General features: G+C 40.1%; 1 protein-coding gene across 9 annotated transcripts in view; it reads right to left on the bottom strand.

The window, feature by feature from the left end:
- brsk2b (BR serine/threonine kinase 2b) overlaps positions 1-21,617 on the bottom strand; it is a 948,417-nt gene that overhangs the window by 189,449 nt on the left and 737,351 nt on the right. For all 9 annotated transcript variants that reach the window (XM_073049611.1, XM_073049613.1, XM_073049614.1 and 6 more), the window contains exon 5: positions 14,601-14,717. In XM_073049611.1, coding sequence (XP_072905712.1) covers positions 14,601-14,717 — 117 coding nt within the window. The remainder of the gene's footprint in view (positions 1-14,600; positions 14,718-21,617) is intronic.

The raw sequence follows: 21,617 nt of genomic DNA, 5'->3' as shown, positions 1-21,617 counted from the left end.
ACTACTCATTTATATCAATGCTATATTAATCAGATTCTTGATTATCAGAATCAAAATCAGAATCAGGGCTATTATCGCTGACTTAAATGGTGGAACATTTCTTGCTTTGTAGCAGCAGTACAGTGTAAAGACATAAAAGTTTCTATAAATTACAAACTAAATATGGTGCAGAATAAAAGGAATATTGAGGAAGTGTTCACGGACCCATTCAGAAATTGGACGGAGGGGAAGAATATGTTCCTAAATTGTAGTGTGGATTTTCATTTCCTGTACCTCCCCCTTGACGGTAGTAACAGGAAGAGGGCTTGTCCCCGATACCGAAGGCCCTTAGTGATCGTGCTTTCTTGAGGCACTGCCACGAACCCCTGAATGTTCTCCACAAGTCCACAATCAATTCTTTAGGTTTGCCAACACTGATGTTGCAACACTCTTCAATGCTTTTAGGACATGGAAGGAAACAGAAAGACCCAGGGAGTATCCAAATTGTACTATATTGCACTTGTGCTAATATTAAATAGGTATGATTTTTACAGGAATTCAATAAAAGTTGACAGCAACAAAGTAACTAGAGTCACATCTCAACATCTGGTAAAATGGCAGCAAGCTCGGTCACAGCAGCCTCTCTGGGTCCAACAAGTAGTGCAAATGTTTGTCTTAAGTGCTTTCTTGTGTTTGCAAGACCCTGCTTGACATTGGTAATACAAATTACTGAAAATCGGGCTTGTTGATTCATTGGTGAGACCTACTGTGGGGGGAGTGACGTGGCCTTGGTTGTTGTGTGGACTAGGCGTGGCATTGCCTGTCACAGGCAACCAGGAGAGGAGGTGCTGGAGGCAGTGTGGGAGGGAACAGACTGGGAGCAGGAATGCTGAAATCTCTGCTGTGTTGGGGGCTGGCTCCTTGCAGGCCAGCTCTCCTGTCAGCGCTGCTCTCCAGTGTTCGCTCTCTATGGGAGACAAGCTGGATTGCCTCCATCTGAAGCTGACCCAGTGCAAGATGAGGATCCATGTCCTTGTTCTTGTAGAAGTGTGGCTCCAGGACAACATCCCATGCACCATCAATCTTTAGGCAAAGTCACACAGGGACTTGTGCTAATATTGTTTTGTGACTGTATGTGCTATCCTAACTATATGTGCTGTGTGTGATGATATGTACTGTGTTTTGGAGAAATTCTGTTTTGCTTAGCTGTATACATGAGTATGGCTGAACGACAAACTTGAACTTTAAGTTATCACCATTATCTAAAAAGTAGTTTAATTTTGACTTGCCGATAATGTATTTTTCTAGCAACAAGAAGGATTATTAAGAAAAATAACTAAAAAATCAACAGATAGCTTTGTCATTATGCTATGTGTAAAGACAAGGAGCTTCTCACAGAATTAAAGAGGGGAACTGCAATGATTCAAGTTCTTAAATTATAAAGCAATGAAAAAAATGGTAGTTTTTAAAATTCTGTTTGAGAAATTGATATCAATAGAAGAGGAAATTGCTGAATGTGTTTGTTCAAATGAGGACAAAGCATATCCAATGCCAGTGATCATGCCTTGAAAACACTGTGGACCACGTGTTGAAACTGGGTTTGTCTGTATACGTTAAACACATTACCAAGTGTGGTATGAAGGAGTTCGAATAACACTGAAGTACAGGAGAATCAGACAGTAAAGTATTGACCCTGTGGAATGATCCTAGCACAAATAAAGATAGAGGCAGTGGATGCAGCCCCAGAATAACACTTCAGGGTAAAATACTCAGAAAATAATCTTGTCTTCATGCAGCAAGACCTGAGCAATTTTCAACCCTGAGCTTAAATGACAACTACATGAGAGTACTTTCCAGGTGCCTGAATGAGCATAGTTTCAGAAATAGAGAAAAACACAATGCAGCACCCCTCCGTCATCCTAAACTTTTATCCCTCCATTGCTGCCATACCGTGATTGCAGTGTGTCCATCCTCAAAAACACACAATGCCAACTCAGCAAAATGTCTTCGGCCTCACCTCCATATCTCACAAACCTTAGCCACTGCAAGAACAGCTGTATCATTGCTGGGGCAAGATTCTGCAACATCCAGCTGGCACCTTTGCCTCACAAATTGAAGCTGCTCAAAAAATAGGTTCTCTATCACTTCTTCAAGGGTAACTGGACAAGGGGACCGGATTTAAAATCTTAAAGGGAAAGAAGGGTATTCTTCATGGTGGCCACAATTGTGTCATTTGACAAAGGCACTTAATACAGTAGTTGTACATCTGCAGAGTTGGCACATACTCTCAAGACATGACTGAACGATCAAGTACTTATGAACACTAAGACTACTGCATGATAGCACGTCAGCTATAACAATCAGTAATAGAGGGACTGACTCAGAACCCTTCACTATTGAGACAGTATCATTGTGCTCACCCTATTTACCATCTTTATTGCTGCCATCCTTCACCTCATTGGCGAAGACCTGCCAAATAGAATCCCCAGCATGTCCAGAAAGGACAAGGCTTTTCAACCTCAACTGGTTGAAGGCCAAGAACAAGGTCAGCACCACCACTATCATGGAGCTTCTGTATGCAAATGATAATATCGTCACAGCACACTCTAAAGAAGACCTCCACTGTATCCTGAATATCTTTGCCAAGGCATACAGGACCCTGGCTTTTGTTTTGAATATAAGAAAGAGACGGGTCCTGTATCGGCCATCACCCAACCATCCATTTATTCAGCCCTCTATGAAAGTTCGCAATATTGGCCTTGAAAATGTAGAGCACTTTCCCTACCTTGATAGCAATCTCTCCTCAAAAGCAGACATTGACTCAGAGGTCAACCAGCACTTGGGTAGTGCTAGTGGAGCACATGCAAGATTAAGGAAAAGTGTCTTTGAAAAATGCAACCTACAGGTCCAAAGAAAGCTGTTGGCCTATACAGCAGTCACTCTTCTACCATTACAGCATGGACCAGAATCATGGAACACCTACAGTATACACCTGAAATCCCTGGAACAATATCACCAAAGAGCCTTATGAAAGATTATGAGGGTCAGCTGGAAGAACAAACGCACTAACACCAGCGTACAGGATGAGGCCAACATGAACAGCATCTCCACCATGATAAAGCAATACCAACTCCGATGGATAGGTCATGGCATCCGGATGCCTAGCTCACGTTGAAGGAAGGTCAGTGAGCCCCTGGTGGGCAGGAGAAACACTTCAAAGTTAACATCAGAATCAGCCTGAAAACATTCAATGTTACATCTAAGAACTGGGAAGACACTGCACACAATAGATACACCTGGGGAAAAAATGTTCTAGAGTGAGCTGCACTACATGACAAAAAAAGTGGGGGTGCAAAGGGAGAGAATGAACAACTGCCAGGTGTGTTCACAGACATTTTTAATCTCTCCTTCTCCCAGTGTAGAGTGCCCTCCTGCTTCAAAACATCCACCATTATTCATGCACCTAAAAAGACCAAGGTACATGTCTGAACAACTAGCATTCTGTCGCACTCACCTCAAGAATAAGCAAATGCTTTGAGAGTCTGGTTAAGGACTACATCTGCAGCATACTACCACCCAAACTGGACCCCCTACAATTCACCTACCAACACAAATGATCGATAAATAACACAACAGCCACAGCTCTACACACCGTCCTTACACATCTGGAGAAGAAGGATGCTTATGTGAGAATGCTGTTCTTGGACTACAGTTCAGCATTCAACACCATAATTCCCTCCAGGTTTGATAAGAAGCTGAGAGACCTTGGCCTTCATCCTGTCTTGTGTAGGTGGATCCTTGACTTCCTGTCAGATCGCCAGCAGTGGTAAGAGTGGGCTCCTTCAACTCTGTCCCTCTGACCCTCAACACAAGTGCCCCTCAGGACTATGTACTAAGCCCCCTCCTTTACTCTCTGTATACCCATGACTGTGTCGCCACCCACAGCTCCAATCTGTTTATTAAATTTGCTGATGATACTACACTGATTGGCCTAATCTCAAATAATAATGAGGCAGCCTACAGAGAAGAAGTCATCACCCTGACACAGTTGTGTCAAGAAATCAACCTCTCTCCCTCAATGTCGCAAAAATCAAAGGAGCTGGTTGTGGACTACAGGAGGAATGGAGCCAAACTAGCCCCTATTAACATCAATGGATCTGGGGTTGAGAGGGTGAACAGCTTTAAGATCCTCGGCATAAACATCACCAAGGATCTCACATGGTCAATGCATACTGGCTGTGCTGTGAAAAAGGCATAACAGCACTTCTTTCACCTCAGACGATTGAAGAAGTTTAGTATGCCCCCAGAAGAACTATCTATAGGGACACAATTGAGAGCATCCTGACTAACTGCATTACTGCCCGGTATGGGAACTGTACTTCCCTCAGTCGCAGGATCTGCAGAGAGTGGTGCTGACAGCCCAGTTTATCCGTAGATGTCAACTTCCAACTATTCAGGATATTTACAAAGACAGGTGTGTAAAAAGGGCCCAAAGGGCCATTGGGGTCCCAAGTCACCCCAACCACAAACTGGTCCAGCTGCTACCATCCGGGAAACGGTACTGCAGCATAAAAGCCAGGGTCACCAGGCTTGGGGACAACTTCTTCCTCCAGGCCATCAGACTGCTTAATTCATGCTGACACAACTGTATTTCTATGTTATATTGACTGTCCTGTTGTACATACTATTTATTATAAATTACTATAAATTGCACATTGCACATTTAGACAGAGACGTAATGTAAAGATTTTTACTCCTCGTGTTTATGAAGGATGCAAGTAATAAAGTCAATTCAGTTCACTTCAAAAGACCCAACCACTAAACACAGCCACCAATTACTCATGTCCACACTGCACCAGAACATGTGATCCTGGTTCGGTCTCTACAGTCAGCAATAGACCCACCAATAGACAATCCCTAAGGAAAACATCTTACTCGACTCGAGTGATTGCAATACCACTTCATTTCAGAATGCCAGCACTGAAATTTGGTTTGGAAATACATGAAAGATATCTGTGGATGGAAAGTGTGAAAAGTAAAATTCTGATAAATGGTAACAAAGTGGTATTTGATCAGTTTTACAACTAGGAGCAGGCTCTGAGGATAGACCCTCAAGGTGTGCCATGATCAACAGCATTGCAAGGAGATGGTACATCTTTCATTTTTATAATCCTCCGGAAGATTTCCCCCCATTGTGCAATGGCTTTCTTGGAATCCATCAGAGTCCTCTCCTCAGAAGAGTTCAGTATGTCTGGTAACTCCTGCACAAAGGGCACAGATCGCAGTCCTGGAAGTACCTTGGGATAAACTTGGCGGAAGCCTATAAGTGACCTTCAGACATAGCTTGGCTTATTATCTCTCAGAGTCCGTTATTATTCATTAGGTCCAGTGACCAGCATATAGTCATGTTCTGGGCCTGTGCAATGACAATTGTGGAATAAACTTGCAGGAACTTTAGTTTTTCAGGACTACAGCAAAACAAGCATTGGGCCCAATCCTCAGAACTCCACACATTATTCATGTGAACATTTTGATAATACAGCACTAACCAAGTATCTCTCACAATACTCTGCTTGCTTCTAGAAGGGCAGATGTGCTCAACACTCCATCAAAGCATGGTAGAGGTTTCCATGAAGGAAAGGACCATGAGCTAAAATTAGAGGAAAGGACTTAAGCATCTTTTAAACAGAAGGAAAAGTTTGCAGCTTTGCAAAACATAAGACCACAAGTAAATAGGACAACTAGCCACTCAGGCCTGCCCTGTCATTCAATCTGATCTACCTCACGCCTCAATTCCTCTTTTATGGCCAATTTACCACAGCCTGGAATTTCCAAATCCTTCAGAGGTTTATCTAGCTCCTCTTTAAGTATAGGAACAGCTTACATAGCTACGTTCCTACCTTCTAGTGCAGCCTTAATTTTTTGAGACCTGCTACACAATAAAATCAGCTAGCTCTATTATTTTGTTGTCAGGCTGATTTATCATTTTGTTGTCACTTTGGATGAACTCTCCTGAGAATGCCATCAGTAATTTGACAAATGGTCAGTCACTATGGGCACTTAGCTATATCATTGTTGTGGCAAATTTGCATAAGTAGGAAGATTATTTGTTATGAAATAAATAGTATTTCCTTTTATTAAAATTTTTAAAAATCTCAGCGAACAATATAATTGATTGGTCTAATATCCCAGATATAAGGAAGTAAATATTTCAAAGTTTACCAATATACAAAGCACTGTTTAATCTCTACCATCTCTGATCATTCCTTGACGTAGTTGCTCTAGCCTTATTAGTTTTGCAGACAGCATGTATTCTTGTTGGATATAATGCTGTAGTTTTATGTTAAACCTCATTTCTATATTATATTCAAAGCACTGTAGGGATGGATTCTCAATTCACTTGGATGGTGCAAGCAGTAGTGGGAAATAACAGAGAAATTTTGAGAAAACCTTTATTATTATACAGCACTGTTACCAATTGATATCACATTACAATAGCAAAATTGCAAATCCTGCTTTGTAGTGATTATGTTCATTTTATTAATACAATGATCTGGGAAAATGGCTGAGATGGAGGAACCCTCCCCTTTCTGAATAATTTAATCTTTGTAGTGATGCTGTGGCATAGTGCTTTATAACTCTTTGCGCTGGGTTTAATTTAGCACAGAATGATGAGACTACAGATTCTCTCTAATCTGCTGGCTGAAGATGAAATTAATTTCCAGTGGGTAAATGCGCGACACAAAATTATGTACAATTTGCATGAGGGGACATACAGGGTGACTCCTCCAGAAAATGCCACGCTGCTAGAGCCTCTTGTGTTTGAGACACTTTATAACTGTACAGCACCATAGATGATTTACCATGACACCAGTCTCTGCTTTACTTGACCTCAAAGGGCTGGATGCCTTATATCTGTATGGCACAGACAGCAGCCATTCAGCCAGTGGAGCCTATCAAATCTCCCAAGGGGACAATCCCATTAGTGACACTTCTCCTCATAATTTTCCTTCTCACCCTACAACTCCCTCTCACATGCTTATAATTCCATTTTAATTTTTTTGTCATTAGCCTACATTAAATGGTATATTTACAGTGGCCAATTAACCTGTAGCACACCTTTTAGATATGGGAGGAAATCAAAGCAATTGGAAGATATTCACATAATCACAGGACGTGCACATTCCACAGCATACCGGCAGCCCATGCTTAAAGAGTTAACTCCCAATCATCAACATCCCTCACTTTGAATGCAACATTCAAAATACAATAACATCAGAAGTTCTGCAGCATTGCATGATTTCTTAACAGCATAAATTAGGAACAGATATTCTGCAACAGTGGACCACTTGCATGGGATAGATTTGTCTCACTGAGACAGGGAAATGATGTTAGGGTGAAAAGAGAGCTGGAACATTCAGTCATGAGGAAGAAAGGGGCATACTTAAGGTTTAGGAAGCAAAAATCAGTCAGGGCTTTTGAGAGTTATCAGTTAGCCAGGAAGAAGCTTGCAGAAGGATTTAGGAGAGCTAGAAGAAGACATTAAAAGGTTTTGCTGAGTAGAGTTAAGGAAAACCCCAAGGTATTCGACACGAATGTGAGGAAAAGTGTGGGTGGAACCATTCAGGGACAAAAGGGAAAAAAGTGACTGGAAGTGGAGGAGGTAGGGGAGGTGCTTGATGAATAATTTGCTTCAGCTTTCACCAGGGGGAGGGACCTTGAGGTCAGTGTAGAATAGGTGAATATGCTGGAGCATAGAACATAGAACAATACAGCACAGGAACAGGCCCTTTGCCCATAATGTTGTGCTGAACCAATTAAATCAGTAATCAAATGGCTAAGCACATTAATCTCTTCTGCCTACATAATGTCTATATCCTTCCATTTTCCTCACTTTCACATGCTTATCTAAAAATTTCTTAAAAGTCCCTAATGTATCTGCCTCTGCCACCACACATTCCACGCACCCACACTCTCTGTAACAAAAGCTGCCCCTCACATCTCCTTTGAAATTACTCCCTCTCACCTTAAATACATGGCCTTTGGTATTAGACATTTCAACCCTGGAAAAAAGATACTGTCTGACTACTCTGTGCCTCTCATAATCTCATAAATCTATCAGGTTTCCCCTCAGCCTCCACTGCTCCAGAGAAACAGCCCAAGTTTGTCCACCCTCTTGTTATATAACATTCCCTCTAATCCAGGCAGTGGAGGTAAACCTCTTCTACAGCCTCTCCAAAACCTCAACATCATTCCTACAATGGGGTGACTAGAACGGTACACAATACAGCAGATGTGACCTAACTAGAGTTTTGTAAAGCTGCAACATAACTTCCTGATTTTGGAACTCAATGCCTCCACTAATAAAGGCAAGCATGCCATATGCCTTCTAATCACCCTACCGATCTGTGTAACCACTTTCAGGGAGCTATGAGCGTGGATGACAAGATCCCTCTGTTCATTACAGCCTTGACCTTAACAGTATACTGTCTCTTTACATTTGACTTACCAAGGTGCTACACTTCACATTTGGCCAGATTATACTCCATCTGACATTTCTCCATCCATATCTACAACTGATCTATATACCACTGTATTCTTTGCCAGTCTTCTACACTATAAACAATGCCACCAAATTTCATATCATCTGCAAACTTACTAATCCCCCCCCCCACCTATATTTTCATCCAGGTCATTTATATTTAGCACAAACTCTAAAGGTCCCAGTACAGATCATTTCAGAATACCACTAATCACAGATTTCCAGCCAGAACAAGTCCCTTTGATCACTGTCTTCTATGGGCAAGCTGTTCTGAATCCAAACAGTCAATTCACCATAGATCCCATGCATCTTAATCTTCTAGATGAGCCTCCCATGAGGATCCTTGTCAAATGCCTTACTAAATTCCATGTAGACAGTATCTCTAGCTCTACCTCATCTATCACCTTTGTCATCTCATCAAAAAACTCAATCAAGTTAGTAAGACATGACTTGTCACACACATAACCATGCTGGCTCTCTCTATCTCAGCCATACTTTTCCAGATGCTCAGAAATCCTGTCCCTAAGAATTCTCTCAGTAACTTCCCTACCATTGACATGAAACTCACTGGTCTTAAGTTTCCAGGGTTATCCTGGTTCCCTTTTTGAATAATGGAACAACATTAGCTATTCGCCAGTCCTTTGGGACCTAGCCTATGGCTGGAGAAGACAGAAAAATATCAGTCAAAGCCCCAGTAATTGTTTGACTATTTTCTTGCCTCTCTCAATATCCTGGGATATATCCCATCAGGCCCTGGGGATTTATCCACCTTAATGCTCTGTAAGAGACCCGACACTACCTCCTCCTTTACCTTGAAATGCCCTAGAACATCATTACCTTCGGCACTGATCTCCCTATCTTCCATGTCTTCTCCTTGGTAGATACTCATATAAAGTACTCATTAAGGACTTAAGGATCCTCTGCATCCAAGCAGATGTTCCTTCCTTTTTCCTTGAGTGATCCTACCCTCTTCCAGTTATCCTCATCATCTTGTTGTATATATAGAATGCCTTGGGATTCTCTCTAACCAAGGACTTTTCATGGCCCTGCCTGGTTTTCCTAATTCCCTTCTTGAGTTCTTTTCTGCCTTCTTTATAATCCTCAAGGGCTCTGTTTGATTCCAGTTTCCTAAACCTTACATACTATGCCCTTTTACTTCTTGACTAAATTCATCACCTCCCTCAACATTCAAGGTTGTGTTGCCTTGTCATCTCTGACCTTCCTCCTGGCCTGAACATACCTGTCCTGTGCTCTGAATGATTGGTCTTTAAACACCCTCTGCATATTGGGCATGAGTTTTCCCAAAAACAGCTATTTGCAATTAACTCCCCCTAACTAAACAACTCGGGATGTTATTTTAAATAAAGCCATTGCGTTGTTAATAATTGAACTGCCAGCATGCTGTTTTGCACTGAATGGAATCGCAATGCAATCTTGTTGTCCTCAGCAATGATAATAAAGCTCTAACTAACTAAATAATGCTCTCATCGTTTGCCAAGCAATTTAATACTATCCCGCCAGGTCCATACTTATCCTTATCTATTGCTATCTTAAAACTTAAGGGGTTGTGGTCACTGCTCCTTAACTGAAAGGTCAGTCACCTGGACAGAATCATTACCCAACACCAGGTCTAGTCCAGCCACTCCCCTTGTTGGACTGTCTACATTCTGATTTAAGAAACCTTCCTTGGTGCATCTAACAAATTCTGCCCCATCTAAAGCTCTTGCACTCAGGAAGTCCTAGATTATATTAGGGAAGTTGAAATTCCCCATGATACCACCTCTATTGTTTTTACACCTTTCATTAATCTGCCTGCCATCTGTTTGCCACTGTCTTGGTGGCTATTGGGGGATGGGGTGGGCTGCAGTACAATCCCAGAGTGATTGCACCCTTCCTATTTCTGTGAGACTCAGTGGACAAACCCTGCATTATGTCCCCTCTGACTGCAGGTGCAATGCTGTCCTTGATTAGTAGTGCAACTTCCTCTCTAACTTCTCTAGAACATCAAAACCTTGGGACATTCTTGTCTCTCTCTCTCTCAACCAGGTCTCTGTAATAGCCACAAAAACATAGTTAGATGTACTAAGCATCTCAGGGTTAAGAAAGAGGGAGTGTCAGAACCTCTGAAAAACATTAGGATAGGTAAGTCCCTGGGCTGGATGGGATATGCCACAAGCTACTACAGGAAGCACAGCAAGAGACTGCAGGGGTGCTGATGACTATCTTTGCACTCTCCCTGGTCACCGGAGTAGTGCCAGATGATTGGAGGATGGTCTGTTGTTCAAAAAAGGTAATAGGGATAATCCTGGGAATTATAAACCTGGGAGTCCTCTGCCAGTGGTGGGCAAACGAGTTGAGAGGTTTGTTAGGTACAGGTTTGCAAGCATTTAGAGAAAAATAATCTTATTGGTGATAGTCTGCGTGGCTTTGTCAATCAGTGCCTTATGAGCGGTGCATGTGGTGTATATGGATTTTACCAAGCTTCCTCATGGTACATTTATATAAGAAGTCATGAGGTATGAGATCTATGGAAACATGGCTGTGTGGATTTGAAATTGGCTTGCCCACAGAAGGCAGAGAGTGGTGGTATTCTGCATGGAGTTCGCTGGCGAGTCAGGTTCTGCAGGGATCTGTTCTGGAACCCCAGATCTTTGTGAATTTCATAAATGACTTGGATGAGAAAGTGAAAGAGTGGGTTAGTAGCTGTGCAGATGACATGAAGGTCATCGAAGTATGTATACCATTATACAACATTGAAGTTCATCTTCTTGCAGGCAGTCACAAAACAAGGAAACAGTAAAATTCGTGAAAAAAAACACACACCAAAGACCGTTCACACATCCCATGTGCAAAAGAGGACAAATAACACAAATAGTTTTTTAAAAAAAAGCAAACAATTAACACGTGGACATGAACTGCCAGAGTCCCGGAAAGTCAGGCCACAGCTGCAGAGCCAGTTCAGCTCTGAGGTGAGTGACACCCGGCTGAGAGCTCAATGGCTGCAGGGCGACAACGGCTCCGGAATCTAGCGGTGTGGGACCTGATAGTTCTGCACATTCTGACCGATAGTAGCAGCAAGAAGACAGAAACAGAGAGACCAGACAAATGCAGACCAATAGTGCTGAACACCTGTACGTTTTCCTCTCCCAGCCTTGACGATAAAAATCTTGCTCGACATTTTAATTGCCGCAAAGTAATGTAACTGAGCGTGGGTCCATCTTCTGCTTTCAGGTCTTGATGCAGTGACCTCCCCAGCAATACCCGCACTGGCACTCTTGAAAGTTAGTACACCAAATCCCCCAGGAGGTCACTAAAGTGTTACTTCATTTAGTCGGTCAAAAGTACATCTCTTAAAGGGAAGTTACAGTCTGCACCAATCACAGTGCAGAAGAAGTATATCTACTAGAGTATTTGGTAGTTTTGTGAGCTGCCTGCAAAATGTCACCATTGGTCACCACTGCCATCAGGCAGAGTGATCCAGCACCGTTTTGTGGATATGTTAGTTGTCATAGTTTACAACAGGATGGAGACAGGATGCAGAATGGGATGGAGGAGTGGCAGGTGGGGTTCAATCTAGAAAAGTGTGAAGTGATGCACTTTGAAAGATTGAACCTGAAGGCAGAGTACAAGGTTAATGGCAGGATTCTTAGCAGTGTGGTGGAACAGATGATCCTGAATCCATTAATCCCTCAAAGTTGCTGCAGAAATCGATAGTGTGGTTATGAAGGATTACGATGGCCTTCAGTCAGTGGGTGGATTAAGTTCAAGGGTCATGGGGTTATACCACACGGAGTAGAACTTTACAAAATAAATTAAACATAAACAAAGACTGGCAAATAACCTACATGCAAAAGAAGACATTGTTCAAAAAACTAAATACTGAAAACTTGAGTTGTAATGAGGCCTTGAAAGTAAGTCTGTAGGTCATGGGATCAGTCCAGAGTCGGGGTGGATGAAGTTACACACACCGGTTCAGGAGCCTGATTATTGTAGGGTAATAACTGTTATTGAACTGTGTGGTGTACACCTCAGGTTTCTGTACGCCCTGCTTGATGTTAGTAGCGAGAAGAGGGCATGGCCTGGATGGTGGCGATCTTTGATGGAGGACGCTGCTTTCTTAAGGCAGCACTCCATGTAAATGTATTCATGGTGGGGAAGACTTTGCCTGTGATGGACTGGGCTGCAGCCTTTTCTATTCTTGGGCATTGGTGTTCCCATTCCAGACTGTGATGCAACCAGTTAGGATACGCTCTGCTGTGCATCTACACAAGTGTGTCAATGGTTTTGGTAAACTGCTGAATCTATGCAAACTTCTAAGCAGAGGCACTGCTGAGCCTTCTTTGTGATGATAGTTACATGCTTTTCCTAGGATAGGTCCTATGACACGTCAGCACCAATGAATTTACAGCTACTGGCTCTCTTCACCTCTGCTTCCCTAATGTGGTCTGGTTTCTTCTCTTGTAGTCAATAATCAGCACTTTGAACTACTCGACCTCATGGCTAAAAATAAGCTAATGAAACAGCAGTACCGACAGTTCAACTCAGACGTAGTAGATGTAAGCCTCAGCTATGAGTTGAGGTAGCCCATTCAAAAGCATCAGAAATGATTGATATCTTTGGATCCGGGAGAAGAATATTGAATGAATATCCTGCACTTAATTGCCTTCTGGAAATTCCACTTGTTAGTGCTAGATGAAGAAATGAATTACATTGGGATGTAATACCTTCATGACTGAAAAGTCCAGAGTGACATTACAGAGGTACACATGAAAAAAAATCACTTGGAAATGGTCTCAGGAAACTAGTGTCACCAATAAAATCATATTCCAATTTGGAACTAAGTTGCTGCATTTTTAGTCAACGGAGTGATAAAAGTCTGAAATATCCCTTTCTGTACAGTACTTTTCAATGACTCTGAGAGACAGTGGAACATGATCACATTCTTGATCACTTACAAGAGACTCCAACTTGTGTATTGTACTCTGCTGCCACAATTCAGTTCCTTTCACTTCAAATGAATTCCTACCTAACCAAGAATGTTTATGAGAAACAGGGTAACATTGATGAAGGATTAAAAAAGTCAAAATAATGTTGGAAAAGATACCATTAAAACAAATCTGATACTTCCACACCCGAGTTGACAACAATATTATGTAAACTGAAGACATCAGCATCATTGACAAAAAGTTTAAAAGTCCACTTGTACCTCCTGGTCATTGAGTGTGGTGGAAAATTGGAATTGCATTTTTTTGTCATTCAAATTTTTATTATTATTTATTCTTATTTTACAAAGCAGCACAGCATATCATAGAGCAGATACAGTACAGCATATTTATACATTTTGAGTTGGAATTATTGTCTTTTGTTGAGTCCCTTTGATATATTCTCCTAACTCTATACCCAAGAGTAGCTTATGTACCAAGTTCAACAAAGTTCAACAAACTCTTTTAGTCTTTACTTAAGACTTACAGTAAGTCTCATGTTAATTAATACAGGAGAGGCTTATTGATGGAAAAATGTTTTAGTATCTCTTTTATGACTCCACACTTTACAGTAACTTTGAACATGGAAGGATTCAAGTCTTCCAGGTTGTTCATTGAGTTGTATTAGGATACATCCCACAAAGAAAAATTATTCTGCATGACATTGTTATTGGATGGTAATAGCCTCATACATTTTGTAGAGTTGCCGTTTATGTTGTCAATGTTATAAAGAGTTACTTGTCTGACACTGTACGTGAATTATTACTATCACCATGTTTGCGTTAAAAGCAACAGTAAATGCTGTTTCTAATAGCTAAATCCAGCTAAAACTCTAGGCACTTTCAAAATCTAAATCAAGATTAATGGGAGTTCATAATAAAATCCTTTGTGGTTTGACAACATCCCAGAAAATTACATTGCATTGCACGTTGAATTATAATGCACACCAAATAAAGAGCTTTCAAAGGTTTCTTGTGCACATATGCTATTTGCATTAAAATAGTGTACTTTTTATGTACAAATTAAACATCTGAAGTAGTCAATTATTAAAATATGATTTTATCCTTCTTTATCACAACAGCAAAATGTGAACTCACCCACAGCTGGTTTCTAACAAGCTGTCGCCAACCTGCAGTGAAGCCATTCCAAAGTCTGCTATTCTAATGTTATTCTTTTCATCCAGCAATAAATTCTCTGGTTTCAAGTCCCTGTGGCTGGAGGGAAAAGAGTGAGAATTACTAAGGTTGCCCACACAACCTCCATCTACATGGGGGGAAAAAAACTAGATACATTTGACTTTCCTTCCAGTCCAGTCCTGCTCAAGTTGTTTCCATTTCAATCATTCAATGCTACGTTTATTTAGCTAAGTCTCTGACAGAACTGCCATCTGAAGTAGGAAAACCTCATAAGAGAATATTTTAAAAAAAGAAAATCTGCATGAATAAATGACAAAATAATACATTACATCTCAAGCAGTAAGATATCCAGACGCACTTCTCATTAATGTTTTTGGATGTTGCACAGTATTTCAAGAAATTCTCCAAGAAACCAATTAAATTTCAAGGGTATGCAAGAAATGGGGCCTGGGTAATTCTCAGAGTGCAGCAAACACCACCTGATAAACAGATAATGAAACACTGGGATTTTTGATTAGTTAGATAGCAGATTATGATAGATAAATCTGTTTTGCACAGTCACATTAGGAGTACAAGTTTCCCTGGCAGAAATGAACAATTTGTTCACTACAACCGATTGTAATTGGACTTACTGCATTTTATGTTCATTTGTATGTTCTATGTAAGCAGGTTAATTTTTTTATTGACAAACAGGGCGGCAGGGTAGCCTATCGGTTAGCACAACCCTTTACAGTACCAGCGACCTGTGTTCATTTCCTGCCGCTGTCTGTTCTCCCCGTGCGTTCCAGGTGCTCCAGCTTCCTCCCACAGTCCAAAGACACACCAGTTGATAAGTTAATTGGTCACTGTAAATTATCCCGTAATTAAGCAAGGGCTAACGGGGGGTTGCCAAGTGGCATGTCACGAAGGGCTGGAAGGGCCTATTCTGCATTGCATTGCAAAAACAAATAAATAACTTTAGTGCAAGAAACTGACATTAAGTTTCAGAAATACTTACTCAAATACAAGAACCAGAAAATTCTTGAGTTTAGTACTTTAAGTATTAAGTCAGCAATCGTTAGTCTTTATGATTTAACATATTTTTTCAGTCCAGTCTTTATCTTGTGCTACATTCTTTTGAAAAGACTGAGAAGCTGTTCACCCATCTTCAGGGATTGGCACCAACAGCACTGGATTCATGAACAGAGTGCTGTGGTAAGTGCTACAAGGGCATCTCGGATTAAAATTAGAACAAATTCATCATGGAAAAGCAGCTTGGCAGCAAAGAGCCATCATGACCTCAGTAAAGAAGTAAATTAAAATGGACCAAAGTGAAGAAGTTTAGATAAGATCAATGGGCCAAGTTTATGTTTAAGGACATTGGGAAAGATGAGATATAGGATGATATCCATGAAGGCACTTGTTTCAAGGGTGAAGTTGAAACCTTCTTGCAGAAGTAATTACCACCTTCAGGACTGAAGGTTGAAGAAAAATAATGGAAAACGTGGAAACCAAGTGAAATTTCTCAGAATTCAAAGTAAAATTATCTTAAATCCTCTCCTTTTAACCAGGACTGGATCAGTAAAGAAATACATTAGGCGCCAGATAATGAGCTCACAGATATGCAATGTCACCTACAGGATTTAAAATCATTAAATATTGTAATGAGATGTTGTGTTGCATGCAGCATAAAAAATTGGCAATTTTCAGAATGGACGAAATATATGTTTTTCATAAATTGCACCTCATTTAAGCAATGTGTCCTAATTCCTCTCTAGGCAGCACTGTTTCAGCAAATGTTACACAGATTTAGCAGATCAGATCAAAATGACTAGTCACAGATGAAGAGATTGACTGACATGCCCATCCATCTTCCACTCCACATTTACAATAGAGTGATAGTATATTCAGGAAAATTTCATCACACGTCAATGTAATCTTGCATCAGCCATCAACAATGTGATGTTGCAGGCCCAATAATCAACATCATTATTATTTTCAAATTCAACAGATTATGAAAGAACTAATCATCAACAAAAGCAAGGTATCCACAGATATTTATTTTGTATCAACATAACAGAGTAAAATAAACAGAATCCTATTACTAAAAGAAAATTAGCATTTGCAAAAAAAATTCCATTTACTGAAATGCACACTGAGAAAATTGTTATTACTAACACAATAATGGCAGAACTTACAAACCTGCCACTACTTACAGCACATATTTTGTCTCAGGACTGATTGAAGATTATGAATGTTGGGTGCAGCACAGGTACAAGAGGTGACCGGGTAACAGATGGCTGTACTAACAGTTCCAATGACTGCTTTACTGACAGTGGCTAATTTTTCTTGAATTCATTGATGCTAACACTGAAACTGTTGGAACATCTCCTAGCAATAACGCAGAGTCAGTCTGGGGAAATCTCACAAGGGAGCTTTTCCCCCAACTGTGGTGGCAATGAACAACCTTTTCCTTACAACAGGTGCATCCATAAATAAACTATCACCTCTGCCTGTGTTTAAAGAGATTTCTAGACTGTACAGCAAGTAAAATAAAATATTGGATCCTTTATAGTTGAATCAAATGGCCAAATGAAGGCCATTGAAACTCAGTGATGATACACCTTACAGCTAGCATCAACAGTAGGAGAGTTGTCAGCCCTCTGAAGTAAAGCTTCTATAGGCAACTTCATTGTGAAGCACAACAATTCTTTTTGTGACCTGATTGAAGTCTTCAGAAGCAAAAACCATGACCAACTTGATAACGCTTATCAAACTGGAGATTTCCAGAACCATCCTACAATCCACGAAAGAAAGTTGGTCATTCCACCTCAAGCTACAATAGTTAACAGAGCACTTCACTTACATTTTTCTAATGAAAAGATAAATAAGCATTTTTAAGTCACCGAAGAGATTCTTAAATGGTAATGATTTTGTAAGCATTTTCTTCTACACTGCTTAATTTGGATTTCTTCATTCTCAATGCAAACTTTGTCAATAATGTCTCTAATGTATATGGTTTGATTGTCTTTGTGTCTGAAGTTAATAATCATCAAATCAACTAGGAACATGATAGGGGACAGGTTCAGACAAATATGCTGTATAGTACTTATGAAGGAAAAAATACAAATACTAATATTGAAGCTGGCACAGTTCCTATAAGGTTATGATGGAAGGATAACCAACTCTCTCCCTTCAATGCAGAAACTGATCTCAGTACTAGGAATGCTATATTGGAGAGTCAATCTAATTGTCATGAAAGGAGGGAATATGTTCACTAGGTTCAGGGGATAATTAGATACCTAAACTAGGAGGAAAGTCTGATGCCCATTTTGAGAAGATGGGCTGATCTGTTGACCAGTCAGTCATTTTCAATGTGGCTATATTGGATACTGGTTGGTGTTAAACAGAACTACTGTGCAGCAAATTCAGTAATTTTTCTTTGCTCAACAGAGCTCATCAGCAAATCAGCAGAGTTCAAACCCTAAATAAGACTTTGCATCTGAATAATACAGCTTCTTTCCAAACAGCAGTGGTCTGAAAGTAAAGCTTGTTTTTGAAAAAGTACGAATTATTTTGCAACATAGGAGATGGACATCACAACTGCAAATTTTAGAAGCCCTATGTTGAGAGGTGTGATGGTGGCTGTTATTGTTGAGGTACAAGTCCATGTGAGTGGCATTTACAGAACTCCCTGTGAATGTGGAGCACCGTATATCGGCCAGTCAGGATGCACGGTGGAAACCCTTATTAAGGTGCACAGGAGGTGTATACATTTGGGTTACCCAGAGAAACTAGCAGTAGCAGAACACATTGGGCATAGGATCGACAGCACAAAACTACTGTGCCATGCCAATGGCTTTTGGGACCACCTGGCAAAGGAGCCATTTAAATAAAACCAGAAGACAGGAATTTTAACGAAGACAAAGGTCTCACTCTAAATAAGAAAGTACCGGAATTCGATTGAAAACAAGGTGGAAAAGCAGAAACCTGATTGGATGAGGACCAACCAATGAGGAGGGATGGACTATGGGGGTATAAATACCACTGGACTAGATTTACTGAGGCATCATCTCTAAAGAAGGTGGCAGAGTTTGTCATTGAAATATTGGTTATAATTGATACCTGTACTCAGCTTAAAAGCCAAGAAGAGTTTATTTGTCACATATGCCGGGAAAGCACTTGATTTTTTTAATTACGCAGGATTATTATTTTGTCGAGATTGACAGCTTATAATAGTGGGATTGCATATATAGCTAGTGGTGACATAATAGATAAACATACATCTATGTAATTAAAAATTTTACACCATCATGGACTTAGATGAAATCTTTGTTCTTGCCCCTTCTGAGTCTGATCTAATTTGCGTTGATCACTCGCCAACTTGTTTTTGCATAACTCCTGCTCCCTCTCCTTAGGTGGTTCATCTCCTTTGTATTTTCTGCTTCGGGGTCATTAGAGGACCTAGCTCTTTAATCCTCTATTGCCTGCAGTTCCAGCTCTCCCTCTGCTAATCATCCAGCCAGCCCTCATCAAACCCATTACTCAAATGTTAGTGCCATGTCTCTTTCCAGGATCTTAGTTCCCCATCTGACCCCTTCACCTGTGCTCATTCCATCTTCTGAGGGTTGGGAGGCCATTGCATTAATTTATTAATTTAAAATAAATATTCAATCTATCTTTTATAAAACAATGTCCACTGTTCTCCTGTCCATACGTTCCTACATTGTACTTTGTGCACCCAGAATTATCTTTGGCCAAAGCCAGAAAGGGGAAATCATTAGAAAGTGCAAGAAAGAAAGAGATGTCCAAAAAGACCACACAGCAGAGGCAGGAAAAATCAGAATTATAAAGAGTGATCACAGTAGGAAGTAGGAAACTGAAAATTAATGACAAAGAATGTAAATAAGAGAGATGGCAAGTAAAGAGAAAAGGAAGAATATATACAAAATGCATCACAGTAACATCTACAATGTGCTTGGCATTTTCCTGGACACTGAAGTAACTTGAACTGTATTCACTGAAGAAGAAAATAATTTACATTTAACAAAATAATTACAATAATGTAATAAACATGAGACAGTGTGGAAAATGGAAGACCCAGCAAGCTAGTAACAAGGAATGAATCAGACATGGAAAAGGGGTGCAATGTTTTTTACAGAATTAATTCCACTGCAGCCTAGTGCAATGTTGGTGCACTGACAGTGGAAAGCACCATGCAGATCCTAAATAATATAGCTTTGTCCTACATGGTGTTTATATACTACTGGTTTATCATGAGCAAGCTGCCTTGAGTACTAAAGAGAATTATTTATTACTTGAAATCAACACTCGCTTAGACAGCATTCAAAATTAAAATGCCAAACTTTCTGTTGGTCAATCAGGATTGCTCGTGCTTTTTTTTTATCACCATTGCCCAGGCAGTAAATTGATGGGACAGATCATCCGCCCCTTGTCAAGCTGTCTAAATTAAATCAATGGCATAGAAAGCAGACAGGTCCTGACAAAGCCAGGTGATGTGCTCCATCAGATTATCATCAAAAAAGATATATGGAAAAAAGACATATCAATACACTGTCACTACATTTGTCATTCAAATGTTAGTCGACAACAAATGTAGACAGACCTTGTAAATTGTGATTCATATCTATACAAATTAGCAAAAAATCGGCAACAAATCAAAAAAGCTTGCTTTAAAGGGCGGCCCTCAAGAAAGTTTTAAAGAGGCACAAGGATTTAGGGAGAGATTTCAGCCTGTTCAACCAACATGATTGAAAACATACGATGTAAAGGATGCACAGCTACACACTTACAATTGTTGATCAAACAAACGCTAATGCAAATCAGTATGTTGCAAATGATAAGACCATATATATTGATTGAAAAGACATTCTAATTTCAATTTGATGAAGATTTATATAAAAATAAGACAGCTGCTTTTATATATGCGTGTAACTTGGAATTACCTTTGCAAAACAAAGATCAAAAAGTTTCTTTTGAAGCAAACCTTACATTAGCTTTTTAACATCATGATCGGCCCATGTCTAAATGTCAAAGATTGTATATTGATTTGCAATTCTGATATCAAATGAAGCAGCTTAAAGCAAAAATTTTTGTTTGTTGGTTCTGAGGAAAAGATCTGAGAATACTGCTGCTCAGAGGAGATGTATGACTAATCAGTATTTTTGAAGTTTTACAGTCTGAGGACTACAAGGCACAGAAATCATAGAAAATTTACAAAGTGAAGGAGGCCATTTGATCAGTCTTGTTGATGGCAGTCCAGACAGAACTCCCTGACCTAGTTGCACCTTTCGGCGCAAAATCCCCGACTTTGCTCACTGTTCTTCATTTACACATGAGAGCATGAGTTACAAGAACAGTTTGTATAGACTGGGACTTTATTCTCTGGAACGTAGGGGATTGAGGGGTGACCTAGAAGAGGTATATTATATTATAAAGGGCATAAAGGGTGTGTAAATACATAGTTTTTCCCCCAGGGAGGGGGTTTGTCTTACCTTTCAATATTTGCGACAACCTTGCTCATGAAAGGTCTTTCGAAAATATTTTCTTATATCTGTTGCACTTAGACAAATGAAACAATTTAATTGACTGTTTATGTGCATCCTAAGTTCAAATTCCGTGGAATTTGCTTAGTCCTAATCAACTCAAGTTTCCTAATAGTTATAAATGTAACCTGTAAATACTCTAAGGCTTAATGGGTAGTGTCCATTGAATTGCCAAGATATTGCTACATAAATTTCAGTGTGATCTTTCTGAAACTGTTGTAATTGTTAGTTCTGACCACAGAACTTTGCAAAAGAAAATCGCAACAAGAAATACATTTAAGGTTGATGAGAAAAACAATTTGAAATGTTAATCAATTGCCAAGGGAAAAATACTACTGCAGAAGTTGAAATTATAACTCAACCATACTGGCATTTCAATAATTAAATAATACAGAGGCCAACTGGTGTGCATCACGGAATACTGGGATTCTAA

Source organism: Hemitrygon akajei, chromosome 6, assembly GCF_048418815.1.
Source record: "Hemitrygon akajei chromosome 6, sHemAka1.3, whole genome shotgun sequence".
NCBI lineage: Eukaryota > Metazoa > Chordata > Chondrichthyes > Myliobatiformes > Dasyatidae > Hemitrygon > Hemitrygon akajei.
Note: the sequence above shows the minus strand (reverse complement) of the source record. Positions and strands in the feature narration are given on the sequence as shown.